Here is an 18,606-nt window from a genome sequence, read left to right on the forward strand (position 1 = left end):
GATGATGGTGCAGCGTGGTAACAAATCTACAGTGAACAAATTGTCATGTTTCACAGTGAAATGGCTGTAAATACACACACGTTTTTTTGGAAATGTGTAATAAGCATTGCAAAATGTTTCCATCAGATGCGTGGAGATTGCAGAGGAGTGGGAAGGAGACACTTTAAACCCGTGCGCTCTGGCCTTATTACGAGTCAACATCCAAACAGCCTGGAGGGACTTCACCCAGGACACACTGCAGTTAGCACTGGTAAGCCAGCCTATGCAAACAAGATAAACACATGGCATGAATCCTCATCTTACCCCTTACAAACACACTCACAATAGGGCAATAGGAAGAGAAAGCTTTAGCTGTATAATATAGAATGCAACCGCATGCAAACAGTGCAGCCTTTGAATCCATCCATTTTTACATTTGGATTAGAAATAGATGAAGCTTAATAGGTAAAATCAATAAGAATTCTACTAAAATGTACACACACTATATGCATAATGTACTCAGTAGCCCTGGAGCAAATTGAGTATTTATGTCTGCTCTGAATGTGGCTTATGCCATTAGTTGCAGATTGTAAGTGCTGTGACTTGAATGTTAAAATCTCTGCTCCTTTTTTTGCCTTTTTGTGTTTTGTTTTGTCTCCAGGCGTACGGAATGCTCGGAGGATTTCTCATTGTTCTGGCTTATGTTATTGGGCAGATTACATTAGGTGAGTCCCAAATCTCTCAGCAGTGATGTCACACAACATAGTGGTTCACCTCATGTAGAACTGATTGAATTGGCCAAATGAGCTGAAATGGCACTTGGCAGAAAGAATTGGAAAGTAAACAAACAAGTGTTTTTTCCAAAATGTCTAGTGACATTTAATGCACAATTAATACAAAGTATATTGTATGTTCTAAGTTGTTTATTTTGTGAATATAGACCAGACAGAACAGACACAAAACATTTCTGTACCAGAAAGAACGTACATTGAATCCTTAGTTTGGTTTGGGCTTCACATGTAGAGATCTGTCTTATGACTTCAAGTACATTCATTTTAGTCATTAAGATTTCTGGTGTGGGAGATTTTTTTTAATGACTTTAATGTTACAATTCTACTTCCTCTGTGTCTGGTTGAGAAATACTGTAAAGGCAAGGATCGAGCTAAACTATTGTTGTGGAAAAATAGACTAGCACAGGCTAGAGTGTAATGCATTTTTTATGAACAGAAGATGGCACGCAAAGTCCAATCACGCAGTTTCAAAAGTTTGTTATGTTCGGTCTCCCCTATTTAATAAAAAATCAAGCCCACCATGGGAGTCATCCTCAGCATGCAGAATGGAAAGGATGGGTGTCCACAGTTATGGAGAGACTGAAAGGGGAGAATGCAGGAAAACATTTGAAAGTCAAAGACTCTTAGCAAATATTATGCAAATCAGACAAAGAAACATCCCCAAAAATGTGAACCGACATATACGCCATCCCTCTGCAAGAGTTGAATTCATATTAGCACTGTGCACCACGCACACCCAGACACACACACACACACACACACACACACACACACACACACACACACACACGCACTCACATATACACACACTCATATACACACAAACACACACACACACCCACACACGCACTCACATATACAAACACACACACACACTCACATATACACACACACTCATATACACACAAACACACACACACACACACACACACACACACACACACACACACACACACACACACACACACACACACACACACACACACACACACACAGACACACACACACACACTTAGTAAAAGGCAAAAAGGCAAAGGTAATAAGACACAGTGTTCTAATGAGCTGCAGAGTTGATTAGATGGATAGCCAGGCAGTCAGCCATGTGTGAAGACTTATTTCCCGCCGGTATGTGTCCCCAGGGCGTGGCGGCGAGGCCGTATCCACCCGGCAACGTGACGGCGCATTAGCCGGGTCAGGAGATTCAGCACCTGTCCGTCCGGCTGACAGGCAGCCCAGGGACGAAATGGATGGCGCCTCTCGAAGAGAAATGGGATCCCTCCGAGTCAATCCATCAGACGGGTCGGCGCAGCCAGGTGTGTCTCCGCCGCACCGGAATCGGAATCGGCGGGAGCGGGAGCGGGAGCTGAGGGAGGGCATCGACGCGGTCGTCACGGTGGCAGGGGTGTGTCTGTGCGCCCTGACCACTATGATTGTCTCTCACATGTTGTGACGGGACAGAATGAGATGCTGCGGGACGAGTCCAGCATTTTACTTGATCCACGTACTGTATCCTTCCCCGAGTTTATTTATGTCGTGAACATGCACAGGACTGATGGCCAACTGAATGTCATTACTGGTTCAAAAGTGTAGTCCATGAAGCGTGTGTATAATGCAAGAAATGGAACTCAATGGAGAAGAAACCTTTACACAGGCTTGTGTTGGGCACTGGTACAGTGCTATAGAGGAGCACAACAATATTGCTATGATTTTCTGCTCTTGGTTGGGAAAACAGGTCTCTGTGCTTCTGTTGCACCAGACATACTTTCTTTGAAATACTTTTTCTTTTTTTTTTCCATTCCATCTGGGTAAATCTTTTTCAAAATGTATTATCATTAATAAACCACAAGATGGCAGAAACGGCATTTACACGTCAACAAAGGCTGACACTGACAACTCTATCTTGCATCTCACTTTCCTGTGGAAGCATTGCTCAGAGGCTCTCCCAAAACACACACACACACACACACACACACACAAGCACACACAATTTATTTATGAACACGTTTGATGATTTTTGATAGTCGCAATCACCAATTCAGCAGTCAAGCATTTCCCCCCACTCCTGATGCTAGTAAAGATGTGCTTCAGTTGTGAGTATTTTTGTTGGTTTGTGTTGACATTACCTCAGAATACAGCTGCTGAGTGAGAGGCCCAGCGTTACATTTGAGAGATGGAACAGCACTGTGTTTGCAGTACAGCTGTGGCCTGCTTTAAATGCTTGGGGCCAGGCACCTGGTGTTTTAGCAATGTTTCATGGCTGGAGAAAAAAAAAAATGCTTGCTTTCATTATTTTTGTTGTCTCAAAAGTGACATCTACTGGTGAACATATGCACCTGCGTGTGTTATTAACTGAATCCATCTGCCACTGTCAATCAGCCTGGAGAAAGTGGCCTGGCTCGTTTTTAACACATCAATGCAGATGTGGGCCAGTGTTCCTCAGACTGATGTTACTGCTGCCCCTGAGAGGATGGGTAATTGGCCGGAGTGGAATGATCAGTGAAGGAAAAGTAGCTAATTCAGCAGAGGGATAGCACTGGTGCGGCAGTAATTTTCTCACTTTTTACCGTACACACATATTTGAAGGAATTTGATAAAAGACTTGACTGGGCTGCAGTTTGTGAGTTCTTGGCAGGAGAGAGGAAAGTTACAGAAATTCACATTTCAAGCAGCAGTGATTTGAAAGAGGCTCAACACAGGCAGCGTGAAGCATGGAGAGACACATGGTGAGCGGCCAGCTGATTTTAGAATCCACCCGCACTGATTTTAGTATTCACCATTCTGTTTTCACAAACAGGAGCTTTTGGAAGCCTGCATGAGTTCTGACAAAGGAAGATACCCTTATCTAGAAACAGGACAAGGTCTACTGGTATTGCAACAAGCTTCTGGTGAGCTGTCCTCTGCATTGTACGAGATGTAATAGAAACAATAGGATCCGGTGTGCTTATAAGAGAACTCACAGGCTGTCACACAGGAGAAGGGAATGCACAGGCAATTTCATGGCCTCATTCAAACGGATACAACAACACCAGGAATATACTGCACATTCTTACGCTTACAGAAAGATCTCACTATACCCAGCTCAAATTGTGTGGGAGATGCTTTTGAAAAGAAACAGTTGCTGTGTAAACGATGAAGATTGGCATTTGGCCCAAGGCACAACAAATGACTCACATCTTGTGTCTGAGGCGATTTCACAGAACGAGCTTGACTGTAATTTCAACCTTTGTCGATGTGACAAAAACATTGATAGCTGTAATTTACTAAAGTCTGGCCCGATGGGTCAAAACAGCTGTGATTGCTGTTTACCTCATGGACTCGACACCACACAGAGCAATTCCACCTGCCCAAGATTCGGAGTAAATGTCCCCTAAATTGACCAGACCTTGGCTTCTTGTTGTGATTCCTTTGCCCACATATTAACCCTTATCCTGAGCTGTGAAGACGGCGACTAAACCAAAGCAATTTTATGACGTATTTATAATAAGAGGCAACAGAAGTGTTCTGAAATGTCACTGGGCAAGGCAGCACACTTAGCAGGAAATTATATAACTGTATAGCAAAGTGAATGTGGTTTGGTCTGACACTGCTAGAGTCAATGGACACTAGCCAACAATGACCCCTACTGTGAAGAGCAAATCAGATAACAAATCAGAGTCAGCAATATAGGCATGATTTTAGTGATGGATGGTGATGGTCAAGAAGATTGCTACCGTTTCAAGGAGTCACTATGTTCCAATAGGTAAACCATTAGGAATGGTGATCTCTATCAGCCACATGTGAGTGATAAAGCCTAATTGAGCTGGACTTGGCCAGCTGGACTGCCGCTAATCACCTTGTGGGTGTACAGTATTTGTGTGTGTGTGTGTTTGTGTGTGTGCAATGCATCCAAAGTCTTCTCCCATCTGACCTGGCGGAAGTTGCCGCCCTGATATTCACAGGAAAGTATAATTTCAGCATGGGTGGAGAACATCATCGGAGGAACTGTCTGAGTCCTTATCATCCATGGCAAACAATTTAGCAATGTCTCAGAACAGCTTGTTAGGAAGAGTGTGTCAAACGCGTAACATGACAGGGGATATTGGTAAAGTTTGGACTTAGTCACCTTTTTGCACCACTTTCCAGGAAAGCCACAATAGAACAAAGTCTGTACTTTTTGCTGGTTGTAAAGTGTACGGCCCAATTTATCGCTACAATCTGTTTTTTTTTTTTCTATTTGTAAGACTAGGCATACTCTTGTCATTCAGTCTATGAAATGCAGGAGCGTAAACCACAGGTGTCGAGTTAGTTTCAGAATTTGGATAAAGTGCCATGTTTGATCAGAGCCAATGTTTGTGTAAAGCAAGGGTTAATGTTTGGCTCAGGGTATGGATAACACAGCAAGTCTTATTTGTGGAATAATTTACAATGGCCAATAATCATTGCTTTATATTTACATTATAAAACAATGTTTGATAAATTAACTTTATTTTAAAGTCCTTTTTGAATTCTCAAATCGCTGAACAAAACATGGGAACGCTATGAATACAATGAATGATATTGAGGTTTGGAAAAGAGTGTTTTTACATGTACAGTACGTGTAATCTAACAGTTTAAAAATGAAATGTTGCTGTTTAATCCCTGTCTGCTTCACAAAGTCTCACTCAAACTTCGATTGTGGTCTTGTTCACAGTTCTTGAGAAGTTTCCTGTCAGTCTCAATTTCCCGTAACCCTTATGTTACCCTCAAATCTTACCGACATTCGTCATCCTTGGGGTCAATTTGACCCCAGCTAAATACACTCTCAGAAAATGATTATAATTTATATTTTTACCCAGTTTTTTGTGGCAGGGACTTACAGTAACAAGAGTGTGATAGCCACCATCAAAAGCCCTACAAAACAATCCCACTCCCTCACACCCCTTTATGAACCCTGGAACCCTGGGTGGCAATATTGCCCATCCAGTGTCAGCAGCCCAAAGGCTTGCTGTTGCTTCACTTTTTTTTTTACTTTTCATTCCTGCCAAAATAACTGATACGCAATATGTACGTGTATACATGTATGTAAAAATGATGATGTGTTCTCATACTATTGCAATAGTAGATCCATAATGTGTCAACTATTCATTTACCTTACTGTATGTTTCATACAGCTGGGGTCAAATTGACCCCAAGGAACACCAATAACAAATATTTGTAAAATACATTTTCATACTGTTGTACCCTTCAAATGAGGAAAAGTCATGAAAGGTGAAGCAAAACAGTGAACTTGACCCCAAGGATAACATGAGGGATAAGCTTAAATAAACAGTTAGATATAAGATAAGATACCCTGCTCATCTCTGTGCATGCTGTAACTCAATCTCACACACTCATCATTCACCATTCACACCACTCACCATTAGCCCATCTTAGCATAGCTTCCAAAAGGTGGTTGGAACCAACTAGCCTATACTTACAGTACATATTGTGACTTGTATAGTTACAACATGTACAATGCCAATACAAACTGAAACAGAAATGTTCTAAGCATATTGTACAGTTATGCTCATAAGTTTATGAACCCATGCTAAAGTTGACTAAAAAGAGGGATGACCTTTTTTTTGGAAATTGAACTTTATGCCTTAATTAGAAAATGAGAGAAAATCCAACCTTTACGGACAACACTTATCTTGTGAATAAATTAATGAATAATGAATCATAATAAATAAATGTTCCTCCTGACAGTGCGGATGCATATACACACCCCTATATTAAATTTCCATAGAGGCAGACAGATTTTTTTTAATCCAAGATAATATGCATCTAGATAAAGATCCCTTGGCTTTTGGAATTAGAATAACTTCACATCATTTCATACCCTTCACCCTACCTAGAGATTGGCATGGTTTTATTTCAATTAGCCTAATAAGTTGTTTGATTTCCATTGAGAGATGATATTATGGCCTCTAAGGGCTTTTAACATAGGGCTGTGTATGCTTATGCCCTCTGTATTTCAAGGAACATTTATTTATTTGGGAATCGGATACATTATTCATTCACAAAGAAAATGGGTGTTTATTGAAAATTGTTTCTAATTAAGGCACTAAGATCAATTTCTAAAAGATGTCTTTTATTCCTTATTTTAGTCAACTCTAGCATAGGTTGATAAACGTATGAGTCCAACTGTACACGCTTGGAACTATATTTTCATTCAGGTGACTCACTGCTACTTCTTGCCGAAGAAACAATGGGGCTTTTCAGGTGCTTTGGCTGAAAGAGAATGCAATAAAAGATATGATGTGCAATGATACATACTGAGTATACTGTATGATGAATTTACAGAAAAAGCTTCTAGCAAATAATGCTTACAGTCATGAGTATGTGTAAATAAGTATAATGACTAATGAGGCTTTGTGAATGGTTTATAACCCTTGTATGTGTACTGTACATGTACAGTATGCATTTCTAATGCTTTATGAATACTGGGTTTCTAAAAAGTGTTATCTATCCCTGACAAGACATTAAGACAAGATCGGAATTCAGTTGCCTATGTTCTGTCTACATGGGACCATAAATTAAATGTACTGGCTCTAGACATTAGACAAATACTAATGTGCTGTACAAGATAAAACTGCAAATGATAAAATGTTTCAAAGTTTAATTGATGCCTTACCTATCCTAATGAGCTCCACAAGTCTTCATGTGTCGTATCGCTTAATGATTTACAGTAATGATTGAGATGACCTTCATGTTCGAGTCATTAATACTTCAAATCATTAGTACTGTTATGCAATGTTAGCAGGAAGAGACAGAATTCCAAATGTCATCCAAGAAATCCAAGGTCATTATTCCTTCATTTTAAAGGTATAATGACCTTGAACCAGTGATTGATTGTTCAGTTCCCATCAAGGCTACAGGAATTGTGTTCAGTTGTTGTTCTCATCCTACATGTGATGGGCACAGCATTGTTGTATGGAATTGGTTTCAAGGCTCCACTGACATTGTGTTGGTGTAATAATTCTCAGGCTCCTTCAAACAGAGATGGGTGACGTTGTTTGAAACCTGCTGCTGCTCTGCCACAAAGAAGCCCTGTCAGTCAGAGCGAAGACCTCTTTACCGGTGGTGCCTGTGTGTGTGAGTGAGAGAGAGAATGTGAGGGTGACCTACAACAAGTTTCCCATCAGCTATATATACTGTCCATGTCACAACATTGAAATTCCACCGCAACACTGACAAGCCTCACAAGTTCTGCCATATTTCTATGAGATGGGGAAGAGATGTGAAAACCCCAGTTAATGAGAGGCCGTTAAGCACTACTTTTATCTACCTCACCTACGCTTCCACCTCCAGAGCACAGTAGATATTCCGTTCAGCCCTTGTTCATTATTTTCTTAAACATATGCAAACATGGCTTAATGAGGCATCCGTAAGTGTAGTGTGTCTCCGCTAATTTTCTGTGAGTGCAGCTTGTCACAGTTGGTAGGCCCCCATGAGATCTCCAGGAGCTCACTTAACTATGTAGCTAACAGCATGAGGGCTTTCCCTCGGAAATACAATCTGCACTACTGAGGAGGAGAAACATTTGCGATGAATGTACTCCAGGCTCATTCTCTGAATGGTGTTACTGCCACGCTCCGTTTGAGAATAACTGCTGCTGCACTGAAAATGCAGCCACGGGAAGTTGAATGGCTCACCCGGTGATGTGTACATGTTTTCACCCAGGAAAAACATGGAAGAGTGTATAATTGAAATATTTGTGTGGTTATTGGTTCAGTGATTCCCATGGGTATCTACAGATGGTATCTATCTAGATAGATAGATAGATAGATAGATAGATAGATAGATACTGTAGATAGATAGATGCATATACAGTAGATAGATCCCTTTGAATATGCTGCACTCTCACTGAAGTAATGCATCTGAGCTGCACAAACTGTATGTTTTGCAAAACTCCCAGTCAGGGTGATTACAGTGTTACTGTGCCTGCTTCTGGTCCCTGAGAGTCACAGCCTAACCTTGTGCAATAGACGTCAGCATAATATGCATCTGCTACTGACTACATCATAGAGTCATTGAAATTCAGAATTATCTCAAGGGAGGGTGAATAGGGGAACAGTCATTACAGCAATCCTTTTCAGTTCAAAGACAAACATACAGGAAACACACACACACACACACACACTCACTCACTCACACACACACACACACACACACACACACACACACACACACACACACACACATACACACACAGGGAAGATTTCAAAAATATTGTGCTAAACTTGGGTGTGCTAATGGGGGAGGAGTGAGTCAGAGTCTGCATCAGATATCATATGACTATGCCATTGTTTCATGTCTGAGACGAAAATTACAGACTTTTTTTTATTGGCAGCAATCATCGGTCATAGGTCATACTGTACAAACAAAAATGACAGCTCTATTTACATGTAAGTCTTTCTTAATTCCTATGAAGTCTAAGACCCTGATGAGTATATTCAGCCACACATGCACACTCGCAAACGTAATAACTTACACAAATGGAAAAGATTACAAAAAATACAAACTATTATTTAACACATATTCAGCACAGCAGATTTGTTATTTCATCCATATGCAAATTCATATGGTTAGACTTAAAATATTAGTACAATTCAAAATTTGACAATTAAATCCTATTTTTACAAAATGTAATATACTTATATTATCAAGTCTAAGTGATGACTGAAGTATAAATATGACAATCCAAAATAAACGTGTACCAAGATGAGGAAAAGTATGATCTTTTCTTGTAGAAATGGATATGTTACAGTAATAAATAGAATCAATGCCTCTTTGATGAGCCTTCCAAGAGGGAACATCCCTGTTCTCCAGTTTCCTGTATATTTTCACCCGTTTTATATAGTGGGATCAGTCCAATCAAAGAGAGGGATGTGTGTGTGTGTGTGTGTGTGTGTGTGTGTGTATGAGAGAGAGAGAGAGAGAGAGAGAGAGAGAGAGAGAGAGAGAGAGAGAGAGAGAGAGAGAGCATGAAAGACGCTCAAACACACAAAGCAGTTAAAAATGTGTCTGCGTGGGCGTTTCGTCCGTGGTGAGCGCCGGGTTGTCGTACATCTCCAGACTCTTGCTGTCCTTCCGGCCGGCCTTCTCCTCGTCCTTGCCCTCGCCGCCGCCGCGGCAGCACTTGCAGCAGCAGCAGCAGCGCGCCCCGCAGAAGCCCATGGCCGACGTGACCACGCGGTCCCACGGCGCCAGCGAGCGCAGCGGCCGCGGCATGAAGTCCCAGCTGCGCAGCACCTCCGGCAGATGTTGCGGCCAGCGGTTCTGCATGACGTTGACGACCACCACGAACACGGCCAGCAGGACGACAGGAACGCCCACGCCGACCAGGGCCTGCCAGCCGGCGATGGAGAGCCCGAGCACGGTGAGTGGCATGACCAGGAAGCACAGCACCAGGTAGACGGCGGCGAACCAGCGGTACTGGGCCGTGTGGTTCCCCAGGCCCTTGGCCAGGCGGATAGGCACACGCATGAAGGGTATCGGGTACCACAGGAGGATCCCGAATATGTTGAAGAAGAAGTGACACAAGGATATCTGTGGAGAGGAGGAAATATTAATATTGCATAATATCACTTAATACATAATCTTACATTATGAATAACACAGCACTGTTTATTAGCTTCAGTGCACAAAGCATCCTCATGTTCATGCAATTTCCTGTGTGTTAAGCTGCATTGTGTATAAACCAGAGGACTGTTAAAAAAAAAAAAAACTTATATTAACTGCCCCCGTGTATTAACCTAAGAGCTGAAGAAATGTTGTAAAATCAATGTACAAACCTTGGCTAACAGTTGGGAAATGGTATTCAGGAACACATACAAACACACAGAAAATACTTTCTGTCTTTCTATCTGGTAACTGCACCGGAATGTTCTACGGTGGGTCTTAGAACTCCGATGGTCTACTGTTACTCACCTGCAACGAATTTGCCAGCGTCTCCCCCGGGCTGGCCAAGGCTGCAAGAATGGCCGTCGTTGTTGTTCCTATGTTCGAACCCAGCGTGAGCGGATAAGCCCTCTCAATGCTTATGACACCAATACCTGTGGTCAAGAACAGAGCGAGCCCTGATATGAGTGTTTCTGGCCTCTTTTATGCCTCTACAAATATTGGAAACTCTGGATAAGATTGGAGAGTCCAGTCCGTGACCGGGCTACTTTGAGAGATAACGGGTAAGTGGACACACAGAGCAGTGGCCCTGGCGAGACACGTACCCACAAGAGGGGTGATGGCCGACGTGAAGACTGAACTGCTCTGCACGATGAACGTCATTCCAGCTCCGACAAACATGGCGATGTAGCCAGTTATCCACCCGAAGGGATAAGGGAAATCTGCACACAAACACAGAGATAGAAAATGATAATATTATTATTTTTTTATGTTTTTTTTTTTTACATGGCCCATGTCCAGAAAAAGAAATGTGATTCAATAAGTAACAGTGTTGTTCTTAATACGTATGTGGCTTTATGTGCCCGTGCTTTTTGTCACACATCAAGACTAACGCACCTGTGGTGACCACCAAAGCTACAGGGTCAATTTACCTGTGCAGCTCATCAAACAGCAGGACCGAGTGACCTGTGCTGACTATCAGACAGGGTGTGTGTGTCTATGTGTGTGTGTGTGTGTATGTATGTGTGGGTTTGTTTGTGCGTGTCTCTATGTCCGCATGCCAATATGTATTTGTATTTGACAGGTATGTCTGGGTACTGCATTTGTGTGTGTGTGTGTGTGTGTGTGTGTGTGTGTGTGTGTGTGTGTGTGTATGCGTGCATGCCTGCATGCCTGCATGCACTCTCTGTCCGTACCACGCGACTCCACTCACCTGTGTTGAGCACCTTCTTGATGACCACGGCCACCTGTCCCTTGAGCATGGAGTTGAGCAGCTTGACGATGAGGATGAGGCAGGTGCAGAGGATGGCCAGGGACAGCGCCAGCAGGATCAGACCCACAGCCAGGTCGGGCAGGTTGGCATTGGCAAAGATGTGCTTGCCTGTGGGGGACCAACATCATAACACGATTATTACTACTCTCCACAGATTATGGACAGTCAGCTCAGCACAGATACTTATCAGTGAGAAGCTTATAGAGTCAATTGACTGTCACTGTTTGGAGCACTAACAGAATTAATCTAAAAATAAAGAGGCAATCACAACATGAACGATAACGATAACTATAACCATAACGATAAAAGGGTCCTCACCAACGATAAGATAAGTCTCTCCTCGTGTTAACGAATGTGATGGCTAAAATGTGATGGATTCTGATTGGTCGTTAGCTTTTTATCGTTCTCAAACGATAAAACGATCTCAACGATCTCAAACGATCTCAAGTGATCCCCAATGATATGGTTCTTCATATCTTTATCATAGTTAGTTGATATGTGAAAGTCGTCATTTGTATTAACAAAAGTGATATTTGTTCATAGTTATCGCTATAGTTATTGTTCTTGGTGTGAACGGCCCTTTAGCCTGATGTGTCCTAGTAGGATTCTAAAACCTTTTCACAATTTTGGTGAGTGACTTGCAATAGACATCACTTAGCACACAGCATTCAAATGGGTCCTGCATACATGTTCTTGCATAGACAAAGAAGAATCTTATATGGTGCTGAACAAAATGCTCATTCCCAGGGCCAGCAAGCATCAGAATTGATGAACCCAATCAATGACCCCCCCCACCCCCCAAAAAAACCCCAGGTATTTTAACAACAGATCTTACATACTGATACACCTGTTGTGCTCCCCTTTTATTGGCTAGTTCAGTTCAAGGGCCACAAGATCCCTTATTTGATTGGCCCTTTCTTCTTGTCTGGCTCAGTTGAACCACTGACTGAGCTGGAAGAAAGGGCCCATTGAGTGGGCAGAGAGGCTAGTGGGGCGAGGAAGTATGCTGAGTCACTATGAGGACTGAATTGAAGTCATTGTCCTGATATCGCAGTGCTAAGGTGCCGGCAAGTAAAGATATGGGGTGTAAGCATGTAAGAGACAGAAGGAGGAGAGAGAGAGAGAGAGAGAGAGAGAGAGGGTGAGTGTGTGTGTCTATGTCCACTTGTGTAAACTGTAAGAGTCAACCCACTGTTGTATGCGCGTGTGTGTACTGCTGATAAGAGAAGGATATTTTCTCAAGTATTTTGGCAGATCACATGTACTGTATGTAACATCCACTCAAGAGATGAATGCTTCTACTTACATTTCGCCAGGTTTATCGTCTCCGACACATTCTTCTGCGTCCATGTTAGGTTGCCTTCTACCCAGCACAAGGCGCCCACAGTGCAGTTCTCTGGTCCCGGAACAGTTACGTTTTGAAGAGTCTAATGGACACAGCAGTATAAAAAATCACATGACGAGAAAAAACATTCCCACAAAAGAATACAAAGGAAGGCTGAATAAGTCGGGTAAATAGTATATTAATCTATAACTGGTCGGTGATAAGAACACCCATGTCGACTAAATGCACCACAGACACAGAGAGCTCAACTTCGACAGAGCTTCTACTTTAACTAAAAGACTGTTAAATATTAACAGCGGAGTGAGGCAACAGTTTGGCTAAATGGTTGAGCTATTTTTAGCATGAACTCAATCAAAACTCCTCCATAAAAAAGAAAACAGTTTTCATAAGGTTGCGTGCAAAAGAATAATTAGTGTAGGTACAGATGTAGATATTAGTGTGTATATTCCTTACTATCGTGGTCTCTGTTTTGCACCAGATCTTGATCAAACTCTTGTTCCTGGCAGCAGGGTCCCCAGTGGCAATACCACTGATAACAGACTTGTCCAACTAAAAGAGACAGACTCAAGGTGAGAGGAAGCTTTTACGAGCAAACATACCTATTTATACTGACTATGCTCCACCAATCACTCAAGCACATAGATTTCATATGTTCTGTGTTGTTGCAGATACATCACACCGTTGCATATATTTGTTTATTTTGCATGTCACAAAAAAGCACTTCCTTGACGGTTTGCTATCTGTCTTAGGACTGTGCATTATCACCAATATCAAATTACTGTACACAAGAAAAATACTTTGAAATACTTGGAAAGCAAAATGGCTTTGTGAAGCTACAGGCTATAGTTCATACTTTTAGTTGTCATATTTCTCCTTTCAGTACATAATAAAGAATAGTACTTAATACACTTTATAATAAAAATAAAATAAAATTATATATTTATGATAGATGATAGAAACATTGACTGACCTCAATGATATTTTTTGTCAGGGGCTCTGTGATAACTTTGAGGATATCGGGAGCATCCTGGCCAGTTTGAAGGTTGAAAGAGATGATGATGAGGTCAGTGAGTTTGTAGAGGACGCCTGTGGCCACCTCGAGAGGGAGCAGCACAAGCACAGACAGCCAGTTGAAGAAATCGTGGACCGTAGCTCCACCAAAAGCCCTGAGGGTTTAAATTACACAGTGAGTGACAGTGTAGCCTACTTATCTAGGACAGGTTTTCTCAGGATAATTGATGGATAGATGCTGAGCTGAACACATGTTAACAGGCAGGGGGATGAATAGCCATCAGTATGGTAATATGCTCAGAGACACCTACTGTAGACCCTTTTGAGGGAGATGGCCTTTTCTTACCTGCGGAACTCATTGCGGTCTCCGGCCTGCATCATGGCAACAATTGTGTTTGTGACGGATGTGCCAATGTTGGCTCCCATGATGATTGGCACAGCAGACTTAACCTCTAACACTGTAACAGAGATAAACCATAATTTATATTACCCCCTGTTAAGTGTGTAAAGGTGTGTGTGTGTGTGTGTGTGTGTGTGTGTGTGTGTGTGTGTGTGTGTGTGAGAGAGAGAGAGAGAGAGAGAGAGAGAGAGTGTAAGAGAGAGAGAGAGAGAGAGCGAGCGGGGGATCCAAAATCTGTGTTTATGTTGACCATGTCCACTTACATCCTGAAGAGACCATGCTGACCACAATGGAGGAGGATGTACTGGAGCTCTGCACGAGCACCGTCACTAAGACCCCAATCACCAGGCCGGCCACAGGGTTGGACAGGACAACATTGTCCTGAAAGATGTCTCCAGCTGCCTTCCCTACAAAGGACACGCAATGATGGTAAAACTGCATTAAATCATTTAAGTATTTACTGCAGGCAACATGTAAACTAAACATAGGCAGTCTACAATTACTGTACAATAAAATAGAGAACGCTAATTACCTCCAACGAGTTGAAACGCGGAACTGAGAACGTCCAGAGAGCAGACAAACATGTAGAGAAATCCAAGCAATAGACAAAACTTTGCAATTCCTGACACAACCCGGATCACTTTCCCCTTGGTATCCAAATCTGTAAGGCGTACAGAAAATATTATCATCAAGGCGTTCGATAACAGCAATAGTGTAACATCAGTAATGGAGCATCATTCTTTCGTAGCTCACCTGACCACTTTACGCCTGTGTCTTTAAGCGCGGGAAGGTCCCAAGGGTCCGACTCCTCCGCCACATCGTCCACCAGAGCAGCGGTGGAATAGGCAGGTAACACCACCCCATCCTTGGACTGCATACCAGACCCACCTATTGTTTTAAATTATATCAAATGTACAAAGAATTATCCATTTGGATTCGATGGCTCTGTTTGAGGTGTACAGAGTAGATTTCACTGTCGACATACTGTACCATGGTCTAAGTGCGTCTCAGAAGTCCCATTCCCAAGCTCAGGCCGAGGAGCCATTCTCTGTGAAAATAAACAAGTCAAATCACACACCAACTACATTAAACAAGCGTAAGCAATATGACATATGTTGTCCGCCTGCCAGTCTGAACAACAACTTCGAAATGTATACTTACTTTCATGTCTAACATGCAATCTTGTTACACATTTCTGAACATCTCTCTACAAACAAAGTTGTTTCCTCATTAAGTAGGCCTACCCTATGTCATCTTCCCACGCAAAAAAAAAAAAAACGATCACGCCGTGATATGTCACGGGAAATCACCCAAATATTGCAATACAATCTCTAAATAACTTTTGCGAGAGCAATTCATCATGATGTTAGCTTTTTCATTGTCATCCTACCACACAGACAGGTGTATAATAGAGCGAGATGCAGCCAACGCAACTTTTGGATTTTAAGAACACCAGTAAGGACATCAGAAAGCAATGCAAATATATAGGCTACCTATTAATTTTTTGGACCCAAAAACAATAAGCCGCAAGGTGTCAATGCATGCCACCCTTTTAAAGTTCTACTATCATCAAGTGCATCGTACTGTTGATGAAAAAAGTCAATTGATGCTGGAGATCTTTTTCTGAACGATTAGGATGGTAAACACAAGCGATGATAGGTTGAAAAGAGGCACCCACCTCACCTCTTTAACTCTTGTACCGCGTTGCGATATTCCTGACTTGTCTTGGGCGAGAGAATCCACCTGGGCTACCTGCAGCTGCCTCCACAGGTGTCCAGCTTTTATACACCCGCCACAGGAGTACCCCTCGCGCATTCCTGCTCAAAGTCCGGTTGGCGAACGGGAGGTGCTGCCAGTGACCTCATGAGGATCCTTGATGAATCTAGGCCAGTTATCAATTTATGATTGACAATAATCTACTACTAAACACCTAGCTACGTGTAGCTTGCGTAATTTCATATTTCGTGCTTCTTGCCCGGTGAATAAGCTTCAGTTCAAAAATGAAATGCGATTGGCTTCAGTTACCCAATATTTAAAATAAAATAATTGTACTTCTCAAAGTTTATTATCCAAACAGGGATATGGCATAGCGTGTTAATCAGTTATTATTATGGTCATGTCATATTAGCCTACCATGATGACATTAGAGATTAGAGAGGAGTTGACATAAAAGTTCAATGGATGTCATGCACGTTCTCCTCAGTGTTCATCTGATATCAGCAACAGTGTCTACAATCTGCACCAGTCTTGCTTTTCTCTGAAATAAGTGCGTAGTCTACTGTCACATCGACATAATCACACAAAACAGCAACGCGCTTCTCACGAGTTTCATTGTACAACTTCACTCAATTGTGGTTTGGATGTACAGTAGAGAGTTTAGCCTACTTTTGCGCACACAAGGGCGCATTTGCGGTGTTTGTATTTATGAGAAACGCTGCCATCCATTGGGAGGAGAGGGTATTACAGAAAACACAAATTACCCCTCCACTGGTCCCTGCAGACTGCCACGTCCAAATAAATGCAATAACATAAGGTGCTGACCACTGATGACAAACGTCCTCTAAAAAAATCTATATGGCAGTGCACCTGATGATCCTTTGTGACCATCAAACACAAGTGGTATGATTTCAACAAGTTTAGGTGTGGTCCACCCGTTCAGTGAAAAAGTCTCTGTCATTTCAAATCATTCTAAAAAAAACGTATCCATTGATGTGCTCCCTATATAAAAAAGAATAACAGTTCAGAATAATTAACATATTAGATAACCTCTATATTCCTAATAAATATAATCATTTATATTTATATAATAATTGTACAGAAAACATTTAACTTCATAATCAATAGTTATTCCTTGGGGTGACAGAGATAGAGAGCTCCAATAGTAATCTATCAAGGGGCGGTGGTAGTGTAGTGGTGAGTTGGGCTAGTATGCAGTAGCCCAAAAAAGTTGTAGGTTCAATTACTGCCACTGTGATGCCTTGAGAAAGACATTTTACTCTGCTGTCATAACAATTGAAATACATGAGTCACTCATAATCATAAAAGTGTCAGCCAAGCGAATAAGTAGAAATTAAAACTAGACAAGTACTTTACCCTGAGTTGCTGTCATAACAATTGAAATACACGAGTCGCTTTGGATAAAAGCGTCAGCCAAACAAATAAGTCAAAATCACTCCCAAAATGTGGTTTCTTCCTTGGGTCATCTCAGACCTTTCCTGAATTTCATCAAAATCCATCCATAACTTTTTGAGTTATCTTGCTAACAAACAGACAAACAGACAAACAAACCCTGATGAAAACATAACCTCCTTGGCAGAGGTAATAATCAAGTGACCTTGACTTGGATCTTTTCAATACTGTATCTTAATCGGGAATAGAATGGTTAAAATGTACAAAATGTGCTGCCACAATTCACCTTTTTTTGCACCTCATGGTGCTTCTACTGTATATCTGTGTATGGGTCTTCAATGCTTGGCTGGTTGCACCAACATGACTTGCCACAAGGACAAGTGATAAAATAGATAACTGATTTGTACTGCAGGAAATTACTGCTTTTATATTGATCTCTTTACCTGCGTACGGATGTTTAGAACTCTTGCAATGATAATTACAGTTTGACTGACAGCAACATCCACGGTGGCAATTGCCATCCAAGATAAGTGACAAAGTCATTTGAGTGGGTGTTTGTTGAGAATTAGGAGGTAAGTATGAGTGTACAGATCCTCTCTTGTACACCATGAGATGCTGTTCTTTCATCCAGTTGGCAATCTGATTTTAATATGTGGTTTGTTATAATTCTCTTCAATTGTTCAGCACTTCAGTTTTTCAGTTTTAAATACTATGCATTTGATAAATTATCCAGCAGATCAGACCTTGGTATGTCATTTATTTTAGTGGCAGCATAATTTAAAGCAGATCTGTATAACCTCATTTTTGAAAGTTGTTTTTCTCTTCCCTACTGAATGGCAGACTGATTTTTTTAAAATGGTATGGGGATAATCAAGTCTGTCCTAAGTAAAGTATTTCTAGCTGTAGGCGTTCTGATACTCTAAGGTTGCCTTCAAGCACTATTTAGAAGAACATTGTAAATTTTCTATGCCATTACCAACTGTCTGATTTAACTTATCCATGTGTATGAGATACAAGGCCATTAGGAGACTAAACTGGATCACCACCATGTTAACCT

The 18,606-nt window shown here is 41.7% G+C and overlaps 2 protein-coding genes across 3 annotated transcripts in view; one reads left to right on the forward strand and one right to left on the reverse strand.

Moving 5' to 3' along the window:
* Nucleotides 1-6,072, forward strand: part of LOC134102419 (protein sel-1 homolog 3-like) — a 15,982-nt gene extending 9,910 nt beyond the window's left edge. Inside the window, exons 22-24 of the mRNA XM_062556511.1 lie at nucleotides 127-250; nucleotides 641-704; nucleotides 1,910-6,072. Coding sequence (XP_062412495.1) covers nucleotides 127-250; nucleotides 641-704; nucleotides 1,910-2,220 — 499 coding nt within the window. The 3' untranslated portion in view covers nucleotides 2,221-6,072. The remainder of the gene's footprint in view (nucleotides 1-126; nucleotides 251-640; nucleotides 705-1,909) is intronic.
* A 3,007-nt stretch (nucleotides 6,073-9,079) lies between these two features.
* Nucleotides 9,080-16,172, reverse strand: LOC134102592 (sodium-dependent phosphate transport protein 2B-like). Of its 2 annotated transcripts, none has more exons than XM_062556744.1 (13): nucleotides 16,104-16,172; nucleotides 15,411-15,468; nucleotides 15,174-15,308; nucleotides 14,953-15,081; nucleotides 14,684-14,827; nucleotides 14,367-14,478; nucleotides 13,980-14,175; nucleotides 13,463-13,558; nucleotides 12,971-13,091; nucleotides 11,605-11,772; nucleotides 10,997-11,113; nucleotides 10,701-10,825; nucleotides 9,080-10,319 (listed from the first exon to the last, which is right to left on the reverse strand). In XM_062556744.1, the coding sequence occupies exons 2-13, from the start codon at nucleotides 15,463-15,465 to the stop codon at nucleotides 9,783-9,785; spliced, it is 1,935 nt and encodes a 644-aa protein (XP_062412728.1). In that variant the 5' UTR covers nucleotides 15,466-15,468; nucleotides 16,104-16,172; the 3' UTR covers nucleotides 9,080-9,782. The 2 variants fall into 2 exon arrangements, with proteins under 2 accessions (XP_062412728.1, XP_062412729.1); XM_062556745.1 differs by having other exon boundaries at nucleotides 16,099-16,161.
* Between the last annotated feature and the right edge of the window lie 2,434 nt (nucleotides 16,173-18,606).

Source organism: Sardina pilchardus, chromosome 15 (genome assembly GCF_963854185.1).
Source record: "Sardina pilchardus chromosome 15, fSarPil1.1, whole genome shotgun sequence".
NCBI classification, from domain to species: Eukaryota; Metazoa; Chordata; class Actinopteri; order Clupeiformes; family Clupeidae; genus Sardina; species Sardina pilchardus.